At 38.0% G+C, this 21,465-nt stretch overlaps 1 protein-coding gene across 2 annotated transcripts in view; it reads left to right on the top strand.

Moving 5' to 3' along the window:
• Positions 1-21,465, top strand: part of HLTF (helicase like transcription factor) — a 72,436-nt gene that overhangs the window by 29,372 nt on the left and 21,599 nt on the right. The window contains exons 10-15 of one of the 2 annotated variants that reach the window (XM_082625952.1): positions 328-418; positions 2,003-2,082; positions 2,169-2,213; positions 3,268-3,354; positions 17,039-17,136; positions 21,302-21,445. In XM_082625952.1, the coding sequence (XP_082482078.1) occupies positions 328-418; positions 2,003-2,082; positions 2,169-2,213; positions 3,268-3,354; positions 17,039-17,136; positions 21,302-21,445 (545 nt within the window). Of the gene's footprint in view, positions 1-327; positions 419-2,002; positions 2,083-2,168; positions 2,214-3,264; positions 3,355-17,038; positions 17,137-21,301; positions 21,446-21,465 lie in introns of both variants that reach the window. The other variant, XM_082625951.1, reaches the window with a different exon arrangement.

Raw genomic sequence — 21,465 nt, 5'->3', positions numbered from 1 at the left:
ACCCTAATACCACCTGTTTATTGTTCATTTTTTTTTTCCAGCAGCTCTTAGCTGCCTTGGTATAGCAGGAAATTCAGCCAGTGTAGGGATTGGCTAGATGACTACAGGGGAAAGACTGGGAACAAAAAAATTGAAGGTACTTTTCAGTGAGAAAATACTAGATTAGGAAACTGTAGAGAGTACAGCTGACTGATTGAAAGAATAGGAATGAAGATATTAAGAAAGTTGAGCTATTGAGTTGGAAAACCAAGGTTTTAAGAAGGATACTGCTAGTCTAAGACGATTTACTAATACTCTGTATATTTGTCCTTTTTTTTGAAATGGAAGGATCTAGATGTAGTGGAGAACCCAGTATTTCAGATGTCAAGGGAAAGAATAAATATCCCAAGTCAGAATTCTCTAGCTCCCGCCCCAAAAGGTAAACTCTGTTATCGTTTAATTTTATGTAATATGTTTAAACTCTTTCTCCATTTTCTTACATATGGGAGAGAGCTATGACCATTATCTCAGTTGCAAAGTTCTTTCAAATACATTCTTTAATTTGAAACTGCTAAAGTCACTGTGACTTAGGCAGGTAGACCGTTCTCATTTTGTAAGTGAAAATATATATATATAAAAGAGGTGAATTGGTAATTTTTAATAATCACTTGTCTTTCTACTATTTTCCTATTTCTTTCACATAGGAACTGAGATCTAGCTCTTGGGTTTTCTGTTTTTGTTAAGACTTTAGAAGAATTTTCTTTATGAATTTGAGGAGTTGAGAACTGATGTATATGTGTCGGATGGTTTGACGAAAGCATTCTTTGCTCATCTGAGTTCTTTTTCACTTTACCTTTAGTGGAAATAAGACATGATAAAGTTATTCATGGAGAGTATTATATTAATGTAGGCTGGAGGGAGAATTTGAATAAAACTTAATGCCCCTCTGCTCTCCATTTGAATCTGTTAACTTTATAAATTTTATTTACTCTCTGAGGTAGATCTAAATACTTGGCTTTTGTGTTTTATTGTCCACCATCAATATCTGCAGGCATGACCTCAAATCTCAGTCCCTCTTAGCTATTCCACCAATAGAGATTTCAAAACTGGGGCTTTGTTAATTGTTCTCTATCTTTAGTACCTGTCTGAACTGAGCACAAAACCAGGACTCATCAGTTTCCCTCTCATCTAGATATCAAATCTTATAACTCTGAACTGACCATGAGTGTTGGTAACAGGGCACTGTTAGGTAGCCCAGATCAGATTAAAGGGTGTGGAATTAATGATGACATGGGAAAAACAACCACCAACACACATACTATAACTAATACAAATATATTTACTGTGCAACAGGCACTATTTTAGAGGCTTTGCATGTGGTAACACATTTTATCCTACAAAGTGGATTGTATCTTTATTCCTGTTTTCCAAGTGAGGAAACTGAAGCTTAGAACAAGAATATTAGGTGACTTGCCTAAAGTCACATAGCAAATAAATGGTGGAATGGACATTTGAATCTAAGCAGTCTCTCTCCAGAGTCCATTGTTCTTAGGCACTTAACCACCATATTGTACTGTTTCTACACAGAATTTATAAAAATTTTCATTGTGAAAGAATTATATTTTTGCCTCTTAGCTGCCTATGTCATTATATGGGAGGGTTATCTTTGATAATCAGAATCACTTCTTTTTTGTTCTAGTTTTAATATAAGTGTTTGAATTGAATTACCAAATACTGAACAAAGTGTTGAAGGGATTACTATCTTAGAATGGTTTACTTTCTCAAATTTATTTTAATAATAGTGATACCGCATTTTGTATAGTGAATGCTTCTGGCTACGAAAGCAAAATGCTTTCAGCAAATTTGACTTTCATTTGTCAAATAAAAATTTTTTACCCTTGATATTTTTTCAAAAAATAAACCGGGGCAAGACAAAAAACATTTGTATTACATTTGTTAAACGTAAGTTTTTATATCCCATTTTGTTTTGGATTGATAAAAAATTTGTGTATACTTAATTTAGGAGAAAAACTGCGGTACAGTACACTGAAAGCAGCGATTCAGAGGAAATTGAAACAAATGAATTGCCACAGAAAATGAAAGGTAATAGGAAATGAGTTTGATTTGATAATGTGTCCTATGTTTTAATTTCCTAGTGTGACCAATGTTATATTTGGTTTTGCTTTTAGGCAAACTGAAAAATACACAGTCAGAGACTAAAATCAGAGAAAAAGGTATGTATGTATATCTCAATATCCCCTTTTTAAAAATATTTATGTATTTATTTGGTTGTGCTGGGTCTTAGTTGTGGCAGGAGGGCTCCTTAGTTGCGGCATGCATGTGGGATGTAGTTCCTTAAGCAGGGATGGAACCCGGGCCCCCTGCATTGGGAGCATGGAGTCTTAACCACTGCGCCACCAGGGAAGTCCCTTTCTCAGTATCCCTGATCTACACTTAAAGGTTATTAAAGTAAAACCTCACTGATTTGTATCTGTCTGGCTTGGAATTCTTTAGTAATAGGTTGTAAACTTGACTGCTTTTTACATTTGAACTATTTATGCTTATCAAGGGTGTTAAACGAATGAAGCAAATTGAAAGAACAGTTTCAAATTAAAATTTAAGAGAATATATTTAAACCAGCTTTAGACAAAACAAAGTACTCTCTACTAATAAAATGACTTCAATAAAACCTTTTTTGTGTATGTATAAATTGTAGTTACAAAAGTAGGCCGAGACTGGCTTGTCAATATAGTACTACTATTACCGTTACTTAGCATTATACAGATTTACAAATATTCAGTGAGTATCTTTACTTTTTCCTTTATCTTTAAAACATACAGTTTACTTTGTTTTTCTCTTAATCTGATCGTGTTGTATTCCTGATAAGTTAAGAAATTGTATTGCATTTGGAAAATAACTCATCATCATGGACTGATCTGAAAATTTGGCAGCATCTTCATTAAAAGTTAAACACCTGTTTCATTGAAAACATTCTCCTTCCACCTGGGAGCTGAATCACTTTGCATGTGGCTGCTTCTACTTTCACATCTTTCCTCAAGAGAAGCAACAGTGAATCATGAATGACTACATTTCTTCTTTGAGCTGGAAAGATAGTGTCCAAAGAGGCAATTTTGGTTACTAGAAATTATTTTTATTTAATAATATAAGCTCTTAAGAAAGTGTGGAAGTGGTATTATATTTCCTATCCTTAGAAAGTACCTGTACTTAAGTACAGGAGAGAATTAGTTTTCAGATATCTTAATGATTCTGTGGTTTTCACTTCAGCAGGATCATCTAAAGTTAAAGAAGATGCAGAGTTTGCATGTGCACTTACTTCATCTACCCCTGCAACCAAAAAGAAAATGTTGAAAAAGAGTAAGTAAATCCGCTGGGTTTTTACCTTTTGTTTGGTTTGTTTTTTCTGTTTTTCAAAGAAAAAAAATTTAAATGACAAAAGTTATAAAACCATATTACAAGACGTTAAGAAAGTAGAGAAAAGAAAAAAGACAATCGCATTTTCAAAAGTGCACTTTGATATATTTTCCTATTCTGTTTGTTTTAGTTAGGTCAAAAAATATGGGAATAGGTCCCTTACTCATCAGAGTAGCATAGATATTTTTTTCTAATAAAGGCACAGAGCAATTTATTGCTGCTTTAAAACTTAATTTAATTTGGATTAGTTAGAATTATAAAGATTTAATTTTTGGTATGAGAAGAATATGTTTTTCAATTAAAAATGTAAGTGATCTTTATTATTACTTCATATTTTGTAATTCATAGGGAAATGACACTGCTTAAGAGTCTGAATATTTGAAATAGAAAGAGATTGAACTGTGGTTAAGCTGATCTGGGACAAGATATTATATCGCTGCACCTTAGTATCCTCTGTTTTACGTGTTGGAGATACAGCAGACAAAAGTCTGTTTTCACAGAGCCTATGTCTAATGATGGGGGGAATATAAAATAAACAAGTAAACACATAATTAAAAAAAAATTTTTAATTGAAGTATAGTTGCTGTATAATATTACCTGTTACAGGTATACAGTATAGTGATTCACAATTTTTAAAGGTAATACTCCACTTACAGTTATTATAAAATATTGGCTATATTCCTCATGTTGTACAGTGTATCGTTGTAGCTTATCTTATACCTAATAGTTTGTACCTCTTACTCCCCTACTCCTACACTGCCCCTTCCCTATTCCTTCTCCCCACTGGTAACCACTAGTTCTCTACATCTGTGAGTTTGCTTCTTGTTTTTTATATTCACTAGTTTGTTGTATTTTTTAGATTCCACATATAAGTGATATCATATACAGTGCTTGTCTTCTCTGTCTGACTTATTTCACTTAGCCTAATGCCTTCCAAGTCCATTCATGATGCTGCAAATGGCAAAATTTTGTTCTTTTCTTTTTGTGTGTGTGAAAACAGTTGTTTTATTTATTTAAAAAAAATTTTTTTGGCCACACCACGTGGCTTGTGGGATCATAGTTCCCCAGTCAGGGATTGAAGCTGGGCCACAGCAGTGAAAGCGCTAAGTCCTAACCACTGGACCGCCAGGGAATTCCCAAAATTTCATTCTTTTTAACAGATAATATTCCATTGTATGTATATGCTACATCTTCTTTATCCATTTCATCTGCTGATGGACACTTAGGTTGCTTCCATATCTTGGCAATTGTAAATAATGCTGCTGTGAACATTGGGGCTGCATGTATTTCTTAGAACTAGTGTTTTTATCTTTTCTGGATGTACACCCAAGAGTGGAATTGCTGGGTCATATGGTAGTTCTATTTTTAGTTTTTTGAGAAACTTCCATACTGTTTTCCACAGTGGCTGTACCAATTTACATTCTCACCAACAGAATATGAGGGTTCCCTTTTCTCTACATCCTCACAAACATTTGTTATTTGTGTTCTTTTTGATGATAGCCAGTCTGACAAATGTGAGGTGATATCTCGTAGTTTTGATTTGCATTTCCCTGATGATTAGCGATGTTGAGCATGTTTGCATGTGCCTGTGGCCATCTACATTTCCTTTTTGGAAAAATGTCTATTCAGGTCTTCTGCCCTTTTTTTTTTTTTTTTTTTTTTTTGCGGTATGCGGGCCTCTCACTGTTGTGGCCTCTCCCGTTGCAGAGCACAGGCTCCGGACGTGCAGGCTCAGCGGCCATGGCTCACGGGCCCAGCCGCTCCGCAGCATGTGGGATCTTCCTGGGCCAGGGCACGAACCCGTGTCCCCTGCATCGGCAGGTGGACTCTCAACCACTGCGTCACCAGGGAAGCCCTTCTGCCCATTTTTTAATCGAGTTGTTTGTGTTTTTGATATTGAGTTGTATGAGCTGTTTATGTATGTTGGATATTAGTCCATTTTTAGTCATATCATTTGCAAGTATATTCTCCCATTTAGTAGGTTGTCTTTTTGTTTTGTTGATGGTTTCCTTTGCTGTGCAAAAGCTTTTAAGTTTAATTAGGTCCCATTTGTTTATTTTTGCTTTTATTTCCTTTACTTTAGGAGATGGATCCAAAAAACACTGCTGTGATTTATGTCAAAGAGTGTTATGCCTGTTTTCCTCTAGGAGTTTCATAGTATCTGGTCTTACATTTAAGTCTTCAGTGTATTTTGAGTTTATTTTTGTATTTGGTGTTAGAGAATGTTTTACTTTTTCATTCTTGAACATGTAGCTGTCCAGTTTTCCCAGCACCGCTTATTGAAGAGACTGTCTTTTCTCCACTGTATATTCTTGCCTTTTTTAAATTGTAGATTAATTGATCATAAGTGTGTGGGTTTATTTCTGGGCTTTCTATCCTGTTCCATTGATCTATGTGTATGTTTTTGTGCCAGTACTATACTTTTTGATTACTGTAGCTTTGTGGTATAGTCTGAAGTCAGAGAGCATGATTCCTCCAGCTCTGTGAAAATCACTGCTGCTGAACAGAAAACAAGAAAAAATGAAAAGAAATGAGGACACTTTAAGAGACCTCTGGGAAAACACCAAGCACGCTAATATTCGCATTATAGGGGTCCCAGAAGGAGACGAGAGAGAGACAAGGCCTGGGATGTAATAGCTGAAAACTTCCCAAACTGAGGAAGCACAGAGAGTCTCATACAGGATGAATCCAAAGAGGGACACACCAAGACACATTGTAATTAAAATGGCAAAAATTAAAGGTAAAGAGAGAATATTAAATGCAGCAAGGGAAAAGCAACAAATAACATACAAGGGGGGACTTGACTGGTGGCACAGTGGTCAGGACCATCTGCCAATGCAGGAGACACGGTTTCGACCCCTGGTGTGGGAGGATCCCACGTGCTGCGGATCACCTAAGCCCCTGCGCCACAACTGCTAAGCCTGTGCTCTAGAGCCCGCACACCATAACTACTGAAGCCAGTGCACTCTAGAGCCCACGCACCGCAGCTACTGAGCCCATGCATCACAACCACTGAAGCCCGCGTGCTGTAGGGCCCGAGTGCTGAAACTACTTAAGCCCATGTTCCTAGAGCCCATGCTCAGCAATAAGAGAAGCCACCGCAATGAGAAGCCCACGCACTGCAACGAAGAGTAGCCCCTGCTCGCTGCAACTAGAGAAAGCCTGCGAGCAGCAACAAAGACCCAAATGCAGCCAAAAACAAAACAAAAAAACGAACCAAAAAAACATACAAGGGAACTCCCTTAAGGCTATCAGCTGATTTTTTAAAAATAAATTTATTTATTTATTTATTTATTTTTGGCTGTGTTGGGTCTTCGTTTCTGTGCACAGGCTTTCTGTAGTTGCAGTGAGCAGGGGCTACTCTTCGTTGAGGTGCATGGGCTTCTCATTGCAGTGGCTTCTCGTTGCGGAGCATGGGCTCTAGGTGCGCGTGCTTCAGTAGTTGTGGCTCTTGGGCTCTAGAGCGCAGGCTCAATAGTTGCAGTGCACGGGCTTAGTTGCTTTGCAGCATGCGGGATCTTCGCAGACCAGGGCTGGAACCCATGTACCCTGCATTGGCAGGCAGATTCTTAACCACCGTGCCACCACGGAAGTCTATCAGCTTATTTTTCAGCAGAAACTCTGCAGGCCAGAAGGGAGTGGCGTGATATATTTAAAGTGATGAAAGGGAACAGGCTGTAACCAAGCATACTCTACCCAGCAAGAGTCTTCTTTAGATTTGATGGGAGAAATCAGAAGCTTTACAGACAAGCAAAAGTTAAAAGAGTTCAGCACCACCAAATTAGCTTTACAGCAATTGTTGAAGGAACTTTTCTAGGCAAAAAGGAAATGCCACAACTAGAAAGAAGAAAATTATGAAATGAAAAAGCTCACCAGTAAAGGCAAACATACAGTAAAGGCAGGAATCATCCTCATGCAAAGCTAGTAGAGAGGTTAAAAGACAAAAGTAGTACAATAATCTATCTCCACGATAAGCTGTTAAGGGATACACAAAACAGGTGTAAAATACGATCTCAAAAACAGTCATCATGAGGGGATTTCTAAAATGCATTTGGAATTAAGAGGTCAGCAGCTTAAAACAATCATGTATATATATAGACTGTTACACAAAACCTCATGGTAACTGCAAACCAAAAATCTGTAAAAGATACACACACACAAAAGAAAAGGGAGTGCAAACATCACACTAAATGTAGTCTTCACATAACAAGAAAACAAAAGAAGGGGAGAAAAGACCTACGAAAAGAAATCCAAAACAGTTAACCCAACGGCAGTAAGAAGATATCAATAATTACCTTAAATGTAGATGGACCAAACGTTGCAATCCAACTCATAGAGTGGCTGAATGGGTACAAAAACAAGACCCATGTACATGCTGTCTACAAGAGACTCACTTCAGATATAGGGACACATTCTGAAAACTAGGGGATGGGAAAAGGTATTCCATGCTAATAGAAATCAAAAGCTCAAGCAGCAGTATTTATATCAGACAAAATAGACTTTAAAATAAAGATTGTTACAAGAGGCAAAGAAGAACACTACATAATGATTAAGGAATCAATCCAAGAAGAAGGTAAAATAACTGTAAATGTATATGCACCCAACATAGGAGCACCTAAATATTTAAGGTATAATGTTAATTTGGAAGTGCTGTGAAGAAAATAAAGGAGGATAGTGAAATAAAGATTGACGAAAGGTGCCTGTTTAAGAAGGTGATATTTGAGCTAACAAAGAATGATGAGAAAGAGTTAACTTTGGTATAAAAATCAGACAATTAGGAATAGAAAAAATAGGTTTTAGATTACTATTGACCCTAACTTTAGAAATTTTAAGAAATGTGGGACTTCTCTGGTGGTCCAGTGGTTAAGAGTCTGCACTTCCAACGTAGGGGGGTATGGGTTCGATCCCTGGTCAGGGAAGTTCTGCATGCTGTGTGGTGTGACAAAAAAAAAAAGAAAAAGATTATTTGTATATCTATGTACACACACACACACACATATATGTATATACATATATATGTAAAAGAAAAAGGAAATGTGGAATTTTCAACTTAGATAGAATGAAGTTAGAAAGAAGTACCCTTCTGTTGCAGACACATAGCTGTAATAAAAGAGAGTAACTTGAAAAATCATAGCCGTTATAGAACCAAAAAACCATATTTCTGGAAGAGAAGCAGAATAGAAACAAAAATCAGTGAGTGGGGATATCTTGTGGTAGATAGTGATTTCTTAAACTTAAGACATAAAAAGTCATAAGGAAAAGACTGATTAAATTATGCTGCATTTTAAATTTCTGTGCATCAAAAGGCACCATAAACAAAGTGAAGAATAAGGCTTAAGAAAAATTTATGATAAGTGTAACTTACAAAGGATTAGTATCTAGAATATGTAAAGAACCCTTTAGAAATCAATTAGAAAAAGACAGCCCAGGAAACCTTCAAGATGGCGGAGGAGTGAGACGTGGAGATCACCTTCCTCCCCACAAATACATCAGAAATATATCTACATGTGGAACAACAACTACAGAACACCTACTGAACGCTGGCAGAAGACCTCAGACTTCCCAAAAGTCAAGAGACTCCCCAGGTACCTGGGTAGGGCAAAAGAAAAAAGAAAAAAACAGAGACAAAAGAATAGGGGCAGGACCTGCACCTCTGGGAGGGAGCTGTGAAGGAGGAAAGGTTTCCACACACTAGGAGCCCCTTCACAGGAGGAGACGGGGTGGGCAGAGGGGAAGCTTTGGAGCCATGGATTAGAGTGCAGCAACGGGTGCAGCGGGCAAAGCAGAGAGATTCCCGCACAGAGGATCGGTGCCGACCAGCACTCACCAGCCCAAGAGGCTCGTCTGCTCACCCGCTGGGGCAGGTGGGGGCTGGGAGCTGAGGCTCAAGCTTCGGAGATCAGATCCCAGGGAGAGGAGAGGGGTTGGCTGCGTGAACCCAGCCTGAAGGGGGCTAGTGCGCCACAGCTAGCCAGGAGGGAGTCCGGGAAAAAGTCTGGACCTGCCTAAGAGGCAAGATACCATTGTTTTGGGGTGTGCGAGGAGAGGGGATTCAGCGCACCACCTAAACGAGCTCCAGAGATGGTCGCTACCCACAGCTATCAGCGTGGACACCAGAGACGGGCATGAAACGCTAAGGCTGCTGCTGCAGCCACCAAGAAGCCTGTGTGCAAGCACAGGTCACTATCCACATCTCCCCTTCCGGGAGCCTGTGCAGCCCGCCACTGCCAGGGTCCCGTGATCCAGGGAGAACTTCCCCGGGAGAACACACGGCGCACCTCAGGCTGTTGCAACGTCATGCTGGCCTCTGCCGCCGAAGGCTCGCCCCGCATTCCGTACCCCTCCTTGCCCCTGGCCTGAGTGAGCCAGAGCCCCCTATTCAGCTGCTCCTTGAACCCCGTCCTGTCTGAGTGAAGAACAGACGCCCTCAGGAGAACTACACGCAGAGGCGGGGCCAAATCCAAAGCTGAACCCTGGGAGCTGTGCAAACAAAGAAGAGAAAGGGAAATCTCTCCCAGCAGCCTTAGGAGCAGCGGATTAAATCTCCACAGTCAACTTGATGTACCCTGCATCTCTGGAATACCTGAATAGACAACGAATCATTGCAAAATTGAGGCGGTGGACTTTGGGAGCAACGATATATATATATGTTTTTCCTTTTTCTCTTTTTGTGAGTGTATATGTGTATGCCTCTTTGTGTGATTTTGTCTGTATAGCTTTTCTTTTGCCATTTGTCCTAGGGTTCTGTCTGTTTTTTGTTTGTTTCTTTTTATTTATATTTTTAATAATTATTTTTTATTTTAATAACTTTATTTTATTTTATATTATTATTTTCTTTCTTTCTTTTTTCCCCCTTTGCTTCAGAGCCATGTGGCTGACAGGGTCTTGGTGCTCTGGCCAGGTGTCAGGCTTGTGCCTCTGAGGAGAGAGAGTGGAGTTGAGGACATTGGTCCACCAGAGACCTTCTGGCTCCACATAATATTAAACAGCAAAAGCTCTCCCAGAGATCTCCATCTCAAAGCTAAGACCCAGCTCCACTCAACAACCAGCAAGCTACAGTGCTGGACACCGCATGCTAAACAACTAGCAAGACAGGAACACAACCCCACCCATAAGCAGAGAGGCTGCCTAAAATCATAAGGTCACAGACACCCCAAAACATACCACCAGATGCAGTCCTGCCCACCAGAAAGACAAGATCCAGCCTAATCCACCAGAACACAGGCACCAGTCCCCTCCAACAGGAAGCCTACACAACCCAGTGAACCAACCTTAGCCACTGGGGGCAGACACCAAAAACAATGGGAACTACGAACCTGCAGCGTGCAAAAAGCAGACCCCAAACACAGTAATTAAGGAAAATGAGAAGACAGAGAACACACAGCAGATGAAGGAGCAAGGTAAAAACCTACCAGACCAAACAAATGAAGAGGAAATAGGCAGTCTACCTGAAAAATAATTCAGAGTAACGATAGTAAAGATGATCCAAAATCTTGGAACTAGAATGGAGAAAATACAAGAAACGTTTAACAAGGACTTAGAAGAATTAAAGAGCAAAAAACCAATGATGAACAACACAATAAACGAAACTAAAAATTCTCTGGAAGGAATCAGTAGCAGAATAACTGAGTCAGAAGAACGGATAAGTGACCTGGAAGATAAAATAGTGGAAATAACTACCACAGAGCAGAATAAAGAAAAAAGAACGGAGGACAGTCTCATAGACCTCGGGAACAACATTAAACGCACCAACATTCAAATTATAGGGGTCCAGAAGAAGAAGAGAAAAAGAAAGGAACTGAGAAAATACTTGAAGAGATTATAGTTGAAAACTTCCCTAATATGGGAGAGGAAATAGTTAATCAAGTCCAGGAAGCACAGAGGGTCCCATACAGGATAAATTCAAGGAGAAACACCCCAAGACACATATTTAACAAACTATCAAAAATTAAATACAAAGAAAAAATACTAAAAGCAGCAAGGGAAAAACAACAAATAACATAAAAGGGAATCCCCATAAGATTAACAGCTGATCTTTCAGCAGAAACACTGCAAGCCAGAAGGGAGTGGCAGGACATATTTAAAGTGATGAAAGGGAAAAACCTACAGCCAGCATTACTCTACCCAGCAAGCATCTCATTCAGATTCAACGGAGAAATTAAAACTTTTACAGACAAGCAAAACTAAGAGAATTCAGCACCAGCAAACCAGCTTTACAGCAAATGCTAAAGGAACTTCTCTAGGCAGGAAACACAAGAGAAGGAAAAGACCTATGATAACAAAGCCAAAACGATTAAGAAAATGGTAATAGGAACATACATATCAATAATTACCTTAAATGTAAATGGATTAATGCTCCAACCAAAAGACATAGACTGGCTGAATGGATACAAAAACAAGACCCGTATATATGCTGTCTACAAGAGACCCACTTCAGACCTAGGGAAACATACAGACTGAAAGTGAGGGGATGGAAAAAGATATTCCACACAAATGGAAATCAAAGCTGGAGTAGCAATTCTCATATCAGGCAAAATAGACTTTAAAATAAAGACTACTACAAGAGACAAAGAAGGACACTACATAATGATCAAGGGATCAATCCAAGAAGAAGATATAACAATTGTAAGTATTTATGCACCCAGCATAGGAGCACCTCAATACATAAGGCAAATACTAACCGCCATAAAAGGGGAAGTCGACAGTAACACAATCATAGTAGGGGACTTTAACACCCCACTCTGACCAATGGACAGATCATCCAAAATGAAAATAAATAAGGAAACACAAGCATTAAAGGACACATTAAAAAAGATGGACTTACTTGATAATTATAGGACGTACCATCCAAAAACAACAGAGTACACTTTCTTCCCAAGTGCTCATGGTACATTCTCCAGGATAGATCATATCTTGGGTCACATATCAAGCCTTGGTAAATTTAAGAAAATTGAAATCGTATCCAGTATCTTTTCCAACCACAATGCTATGAGACTAGGTATCAGTTACAGGAAAGAAACTGTAAAAACTACAAACACATGGAGGCTAAACAGTACACTACTTAATAACCAAGAGATCACTGAAGAAATCAAAGAGGAAATCAAAATATACCTAGAGACAAATGACAGTGAAAACATGATGACCCAAAACATATGGGATGCAGCATATGCAGTTCTAAGAGGGAAGTTTATAGCAATACAGTCCTACCTCAAGAAACAAGAAACATCTCAAAGAAACAACCTAACCTTACACCTAAAGCAATTAGAGAAAGAAGAACAAAAAACCCCACAGTTAGCAGAAGGAAAGAAATCATAAAGATCAGGTCAGCAATAAATGAAAAAGAAACAAAGAAAACAGTAACAAAGATCAATAAAACTAAAAGCTGGTTCTTTGAGAAGATAAACAAAATTGATAAACCATTAGCAAGATTCATCAAGACAAAAAGGGAGAGGACTCAAATCAATAGAATTAGAAATGAAAAAGAAGTAACAACTGACACTGCAGAAATACAAAGAATCATGAGAGATTACTACAAGCAACTATATGCAAATAAAATGGACAGCCTGGAAGAAGTGGACACATTCTTAGAAAAGCACAACCTTCCGAGACTGAAGAAATAGAAAATATAAACAGACCAATCACAAGCACTGAAATTCAGACTGTGATTAAAAATCTTCCAGCAAACAAAAGCTCAGGATCAGATAGCTTCACAGACGAATTGTATCAAACATTTAGAGAAGAGCTAACACCTGTCCTTCTCAAACTCTTCCAAAATATAGGAGAGGGAGGAACACTCCCAAACTCATTCTCCGAGACCACCATCACCCTGCTATCAAAACCAGACAAAGATGTCACAAAAAAAGAAAACTACAGCCCAATATCACTGATGAACATACATGCAAAATCCTCAACAAAATACTAGCAGACAGAATCCAACAGAACATTAAAAGGATCATACACCATGATCAAGTGGGGTTTATTTCCAGGAATGCAAGGATTCTTCAATATATGCAAATCAATCAATGTGATGCACCATATTAACAAAGTGAAGGGGAAGAACCTTATGATCATCTCAATAGATGCAGAAAAAGCTTTTGACAAAATCCAACACCGATTTATGATAAAAATCCTCCAGAAAGTAGGCATAGAGGGGACTTATCTCAACATAATAAAGCCCATATATGACAAACCAATAGTCAACATCGTTCTCAATGGTGAATAACTGAAACCATTCCCACTAAGATCAGGAACAAGATAAGATTGCCCACTCTCACCAATATTATTCAACACAGTTTTGGAAGTTTTAGCCATAGCAATCAGAGAAGAAAAAGAAATAAAAGGAATGCAAATAAGAAAAGAAGTAAAGCTGTCACTGTTTGCAGATGACATGATACTATACATAGAGAATCCTAAAGATGCTACCAGAAAACTACTAGAGCTAATTAATGAATTTGGTAAATAGGAGGATACAAAATTAATACACACAAATCTCTTGCATTCTTATACACCAATGATGAAAAATCTGAAAGAGAAATTAAGGAAACACTCCCGTTTACCGCTGCAAGAAAAAGAATAAAATACCTAGGAATTACCTACCTAAGGAGATAAAACACGTATATGGAGAAAACTATAAGACACTGATGAAGGAAATTAAAGATGATACAAACAGATGGAGAGATATACCGTGTTCTTGGATTGAAAGAATCAACATTGTGGAAATGACTATACTACCCAAAGCAATCTACAGATTCACTGCAATCCCTATCAAACTACCACTGGCATTTTTCACAGAACTAGAACAAAACATTTCACAATTTGTATGGAAACACAAAAGACCCCGAATAGCCAAAGCAGTCTTGAGAAAGAAACACGGAGCTGGAGGAATCAGGGTCTCTGACTTCAGAGTATACTACAAAGCTACAGTAATCAAGACAGTATGGTACTGGCACAAAAACAGAAATATAGATCAATGGAACAGGATAGAAAGCCTAGAGTTAAACCCACGCATATATGGTCACCTTATTTTTGATGAAGGAGGCAAGAATATACAATGGAAAAAAGACAGCCTGTTCAATAAGTGGTGCTGGGAAAACTGGACAGCTACATGGAAAACAATGAAATCAGAACACTCCCTAACACCATACAGAAAATAAACTCAAAATGGATTAAAGACCTAAACGTAAGTCCAGACACTATAAAACTCTTAGAGGAAAACATAGGCAGAACACTGTATGACATACATCACAGCAAGATTCTTTTTGACCCACCACCTAGAGAAATGGAAATAAAAAACAAAAAGAAACAAATGGCACGTAATGAAACTTAAAAGCTTTTGCACAGCAAAGGAAACCATAAACAAGACCAAAAGACAATCCTCAGAATGGGAGAAAATAATTAGTCCTTTGTCATTTGCAAAGGAAGCAACAGACAAAGGACTAAGCTCCAAAATTTACAAGCAGCTCATGCAGCTCAATATCAAAAAGCAAACAACCCAATCCAAAAATGGGCAGAAGACCTAAATAGACATTTCTCCAAAGAAGATATACAGACAGGCTACAAACACATGAAAGGATGCTCAACATGACTAATCATTAAAGAAATGCAAATCAAAACTACAGTGAGGTATCACCTCACACCAGTCAGAATGGCCATCATCAAAAAATCTATAAAAAGAAAATGCTGGAGAAGGTGTGGAGAAAAGGGAACCCTCTTGCACTGTTGGTGGGAATGTAAATTGATACAGCCACTATGGAGAACAGTATGAAGGTTCCTTAAAAAACTAAAAATAGAACTACCATATGACCCAGCATTCCCAGTACTGGGCATATACCCTGAGAAAACTATAATTCAAAAAGAGTCATGTACCACAATGTTCATTGGAACTCTGTTTACAGTAGCCAGGAGATGGAAGCAACCTAAGTGTTCATCAACAGATGAATGGGTAACGAAGATGTGGCACATATATACAATGGAATATTACTCAGCCAGAGAAAGAAATGAAATTGAGTTATTTGTAGTGAGGTGGATGGACCTAGAGACTGTCATACAGAGTGATGTAAGTGAGAAAGAGAAAAACAAATACCGTATGCTAACACTTATATATGGAATATAAAAAAAATACTTATAAAGAACCTAGGGGCAGGAGAGGAATAATGAAGCAGATGTAGAGAATGGACTTGAGGACACCGGGAGGGGGAAGGGTAAGCTGGGACGAAGTGAGCGAGTGGCGTGGACTAATATATACTATCGTATGTAAAAAAGATAGCTAGTGGGAAGCAGCCACATGGCACAGGGAGATCAGCTCGGTGCTCTATGACCACCTAGAGGGGTGGGATAGGGAGGGTGGGAGGGAGACACAAGAGCAAGGAGATATGGGGTGTATGTATAGCTGATTCACTTTGTTATAAAGCAGGAACTAACACACCATTGTAAAGCAATTATACTCCAATAAAGATTTTTTAAAAATAAATAAAAATTAAAAAAAGAAAAAAGACTGCCCAATAGGGGAATAGACACTAAGAATATAAATGTACAGTCCATGTAAAGAAAAGCCAAATAACTAATAAACATAGGAAAAGATAGGCAGAGTGAATCATAGGGTAAATGCACATTAAAGGATCAGTGAGATAGTGTCTCATCCATCATATTTACAAATATTTAAAAGTCTCAGGGAATCCCTTGGTGGTCCAGTGGTTAGAACTTTGTGCTCTCACTGCCAAGGGCCCAGGTTCAATTCCTGGTCTGGGAACTAAGATACCGCAAGCTGCGTGGTGCAGCCAAAAAAAAAAAAAATCTCACAGTGTCAAGTATAGGCAAGTTGTGTAGCAACAGGAATGCATGGTGGATGGAAGTGTAAATTACCATGGAGAGCAAGTAGGCCAAATATAATGAAGCCAGAGATACACGAGCTAGAAGTGTCTTGATATCTATTAGGAGATATGAAAAAATAGTGTTCATTACCCCATTATTTTAGTGAAATATTGGTAATAATGTAAGTACTGTCCAGTAGAGGAATGGAAAATAAAATTGTAGTGTGTCCTTCCATAGAGTGTCTGAGTGTCCTCACAACATGGCAGGTGGCTTCCCCCAGAGGGGGTGATCAGAGAGAGAAGCCAACTAGAGAGAGGTAGAGAGCCGCTGCGACAGAAGCTGTATCTTTTGTAACTTTTATAATCTCGGAAGTGATAACTATCATTTCTATTGAGTGTGGGAGGGACTACACAAGGTTGTGACTGTCAGGAAGTAGGTATCATTGGGGCCCATCTTGGAGTCTGGCTACCATATTAACTGTAATACCAATTCAGAAAACTGCATAAAACAAATGTTAACTTTAATAACTATGAATAACCTAACGAGTATTAGGAGATATTCCAAACTTCCTATTTATGCCCCTTCCCGGTCACAGTCCTCTGCCTTCCCCCATAAATAATCCCTATCTGGATTTTTAGTTGTATGAAGTGGCAGGGTAATATCTAGTTCCTGTTACTTCCTTATGACTAGAAACAGAAGTCCTTCATTTTAATTCTTCCTAATTTCTCTTCATAGAGGCACATTTTTGTCATATCTTCATTGACTTTGTGTATGTTTGAGGAAAAAAAAAACAGCTGAAGTATGTATCTTCTTTCAGGAGCATCTGCAGTGGAGAGTTCAAAGAAAACTGATATTGAGGAGAGACCAAGAACAACACTGATCATCTGTCCACTTTCTGTGTTAAGCAACTGGATTGTAAGTCTTCACAGCCCTTTAAAAACATGTCATTTATATTTGTCGGACACTATAAAAAGAAAGAAATATGCTTGGTCAGCACTTTATATTTAAACTGAAACAATTGTTAAGTGAATTGGGATTATATTTGCTGAACTGAAGTCATTTTTCTTTGAACATTTATAGCAGAGAAAGAGACATTGTCAGTTGCTGTCGTAAGATGTGGCTTGTACTCCTGCCTCTTCCATTGCTGTCCCCCAAAGTGTATAATTTAAGACCCCACCTTATTTATGAACTGTTGGAACCTCTTTTTTAAGCACACCACTAAAGATCACTTTTGTTTTTATAACAGCTTATAACCTTTGGTGAGCTCCTATGTGCTCAGTTGTTTCCTGAGCTCTTTTCATAGATTTTCTCATTTAATCTTCACGACTATTATTCTCATTTTCCAGGGGACCGAATTGAAACACAGAGAAATTAAGTAACTTGCCTAAGGTCATCCAGCCAGTAATTGATGGAGCTGGGATATAGTCTCCAACATTCTGACTCTAGAGCCTAGGCTTTTAAGGCTACCACCAGAAAATATTGTCTTTTTTTTTTCTTCTTCTTCTAGATTGCTTTTCTGTTCTAAAACATTGCATTGGAATGGAACCTCTTTATGTGTTATGTGTAGGAGCAGCTTGGTTCTATTTCCTTTCCAGTTTGAGCTTCAAGCTGCATGTTATAATGAAATAATGACTCTATTGGAAGCACTGTGAACAAAAAGACCACTGGGTGTGAACTTCCATTCTTGCCATCTCCAAGGTTATCTGCATCTCTCCTGGCCTTTCCTCCTCTAATCTCAGAGGTGGAAGAGGTCCTACTCTTTGTAAGAGCAATACCTTAGTCTATACATTAGATTCCATCTCTTTCTGCCTTTTCATTTTGTTTGTTATTTTTCCCCTTGCCTGATTATTCAGTCTCTCTCCACTGGCTCTTTCATGAAACATACTCAGGTCTTTTACATTTTTAAATACTTTCTCTTGATTATGTCTCACCTTTAAGTTGCTACTCTTCTTGCATTCACTGTCATAACTCTTGGGGTTTAATTTCCACTTTATGCTTTTATTTACTAACTCCTTAGCTCATTCTAACTTGGCTTCTGCCACCAGTTCTCTAAATTTCCTTGGAAAAAATGAGTGGTTATTGTCTAATTGTCAGATTCTGTGACCTCTTTCATATCTTCTTGACTTTTATGTAGCTTTGCCTTTTGGCTCTTATCTTTTTATTATGAGTTTTTGGTGTATTTATTATTTTTTTTAATTACACTGTCTTCTCATTAGTGTCATTTTTCCTCTTAGGACCAGGATGAGTTTTAGTTCTCTCTTGCTCTTTTTTTTTTTTTATTCCAACAAAGCTATGCTATTTCTTTAGATGTGTGGTCCATTGCTGGAAAGACAGTACATGGGTACTTGAATAGCAGTTTCAGGGTGAGGTTTACAAGTATTAATGGAGGTATAAACAAAATAACAGTGATTTTTTAACTGCTTGGGGCCATGGATATGTGTTTTTAAAATCGGTAATTAGTATGTCATTATAATTTTATATTTGGAAAAACCCCCAAAGTTTAGTATATAAACTTAAGAAAGGAAACCTTGGCAAAATCATGCCTACTGTGGTTATGGAAAAACTGACTTTTAAAGGAATGAGTGATGGCTGAGCATACAGGGATAAGAATTAGAATTTTGCAATCTCTTGACAAGCTGCTCTCTTCCAAGCCCCCCGGTAACATAACCTAGCACCGTAATAAACAAGCTAGAAGTACCTTATCTTCCCTTCTTTGTCTTCAGACATGGGAAAGAATCCAGTTAAAGGAGGAAGATACCAATCCCACTTACACCACATAATTTTTCTGGATATTTAGAGAGACTATTTATCCTCCCAATGGAAAATTAAATAATAACACCTGTTTCATTCTCACAGACACACACACACACACACGCAACCCAGCACAGTGACTAGAAACTCAATACTATAGTTCTCTTTCTCCAAAAGAGTTAATTTTCTTTTATGTCAAGTCTGATCTTTCCACAAATATTCTCTGTTTGATTTCAAGGTAACCCGTTGATTCAGTTTTCTCTTACTGTACTTTCTCCTTTCGTTTTCCGCCAGATTTCTTGATAAAATTCTCTGCATTTTCACCTTTACTCTTTCATGTTTTATCCTCTTTTCTGTATTTTTGCCTTTACTGTTTCAGATTTCATTCTCTCTTTAGCCCACAGTAAGTCAGTAAGTCTGGTTTTCGCTCCCACCCTCCATAGAAACTCTTTTTGAAGGCCTTCAAAGACTTCATTGTTGCCATGTCCAGTGAGTTCCCTTTTTCTTTTCCTCTGCCCTTACTTTGTTTCCCTTTTATTACTTTTTGTTATGTGTTATTTTGTAAATCTTTAATCCTTTTGGTAAAGAGAGGGAATGAACATAAATTACAAAGTAAAAATTTGATCTTGGGGCTTCCCTGGTGGCGCAGTGGTTGAGAGCCCGCCTGCCGATGCAGGGGACACGGGTTCGTGCCCCGGTCCGGGAAGATCCCACATGCCGCGGAGCGGCTGGGCCCGTGAGCCATGGCCACTGGGCCTGCGCGCCCGAAGCCTGTGCTCCGCAACGGGAGAGGCCACAACAGTGAGAGGCCCACGTACCGCAAAAAAAAAAAAAAAAAATTGATCTTGTATTCATTCTTGAAACTTTGATATTCTTTGGTCCCCTGCCCAAGATTTTGTTTGCTATCCCAATTTTCTGACCACTGTTTTTCTCTACCTCTCCCTTCCATGCTTCCTATGTAGTCTGCCTTTTTTTCACTTAAAGCTTTTTTTTTTGTATTATGAAAATTTGTAATGAGATCTCCATTAGTCATCTAGATTCAAGAATCAAAAGTTTACCACATTTGCTCTATTTTTTTCTTTGCTGGAATATTTAAAATCATATCTCAGACATCATGTCTTATCTCCCAATAGAAGCATAAGCTGTGCTCTTTAAATATTGCTCTCTGAAGGCTCTTCCCCTAACCTGGTTTCCTCATTGTATTTGTTCTCCTTAGAAAATCTTATTCATTCCTGTAGCTTCATGTACTGTCTACTGATAACTTTAAAGTCTGTATCTACACCGGCATTACAGGCCAGTATTTAAATTTTTGTAGTATATTTCTCCAGTCAGATATTCTATGGTGACCAAAAATTTTAAATGTCTAAAATAATAATACTTGTTATGTCTTTCTCATCTTTATGCCTGCTTTCCCTTCTTTTTTTAAACTTCTCTGTATCTTTATCACACAGTTCTTCTAGTAGTTATTTTAAGTATCAGAGTCTTCTTTTGTCTTCTCCCTTTTCTTCATATCTCATATTTAATTAGTTCTCAAGTCCCATCAGTCACTGTCTCTCACACCAGTCCTTTCCATTCTGTTCTTACTTTTGCCAGTCTGGTATAGGTCTTCATCATCTTTTTCATTTTTCATCTATTAGTTTCCCAGCTGTGTCTCCTTATTACCTTCTGTCTCTTTCTAATCTTTTTTTTTTTTTTTCTTGCTCAGAATCTCCTGGATCTACTGTTTTCTTGAGTTAAAAAAAACCAAAGCAGACAAAAAATTCTCAAGTTTTTAAAACTGATCATGCTGTCAAGGAGGACAGGGACCAGGTGTTATTTTTCTCTTTAGCTGCACCACCTTTCTGGTTGATACCTGGCAAACAGTAGGCCTGTAATAAATGAATGAAAGTAGATACTGTGCTTGCATCTCTACCTACATTCATGAAAATATCGCCTACTGTTCTTTCAGTGTTTAATTTTGATAATACTAAGTCACTAAATGGAAGCATTAAAGACCCTTTTTGTAAAATACTAAACTAAAAATAACTTACTGTTTTAAAACAGCTTGGTTGCTTTTTCCTTCTAAAAAATGAAGCAGCTGCCCACTGGTAGGGACAGGCAAAATTTACATAATGTATTATTATTGTATATATGTCAGTTTCCCTGACAATAAAATAACCAGTATTATTATTATCATTGTTGTTGTTTTAGTTTAGATTGCATGAAACTTGTTTTTATGCAATTTTGGTAGTTTGATTTGTGACACTACTGCCAAGTCAGTACATTTTATACACATATTGAACCTCACACTAACCTACTTATTATTAAAATATTTCTAATTTTCTTTCAGGACCAGTTTGGACAACATATAAAATCAGATGTGCACTTGAATTTTTATGTTTATTATGGTCCTGATCGTGTTAGAGACCCAGCCTTGCTTTCAAAACAGGATATTGTTTTGACTACATATAATATTTTAACTCATGACTATGGAGTAAGTATGTTGATACTCAG

The sequence above is a fragment of the Mesoplodon mirus genome (genome assembly GCF_964341445.2).
Source record: "Mesoplodon mirus genome assembly, chromosome: 6".
NCBI lineage: Eukaryota > Metazoa > Chordata > Mammalia > Artiodactyla > Ziphiidae > Mesoplodon > Mesoplodon mirus.
Note: the sequence above shows the minus strand (reverse complement) of the source record. Positions and strands in the feature narration are given on the sequence as shown.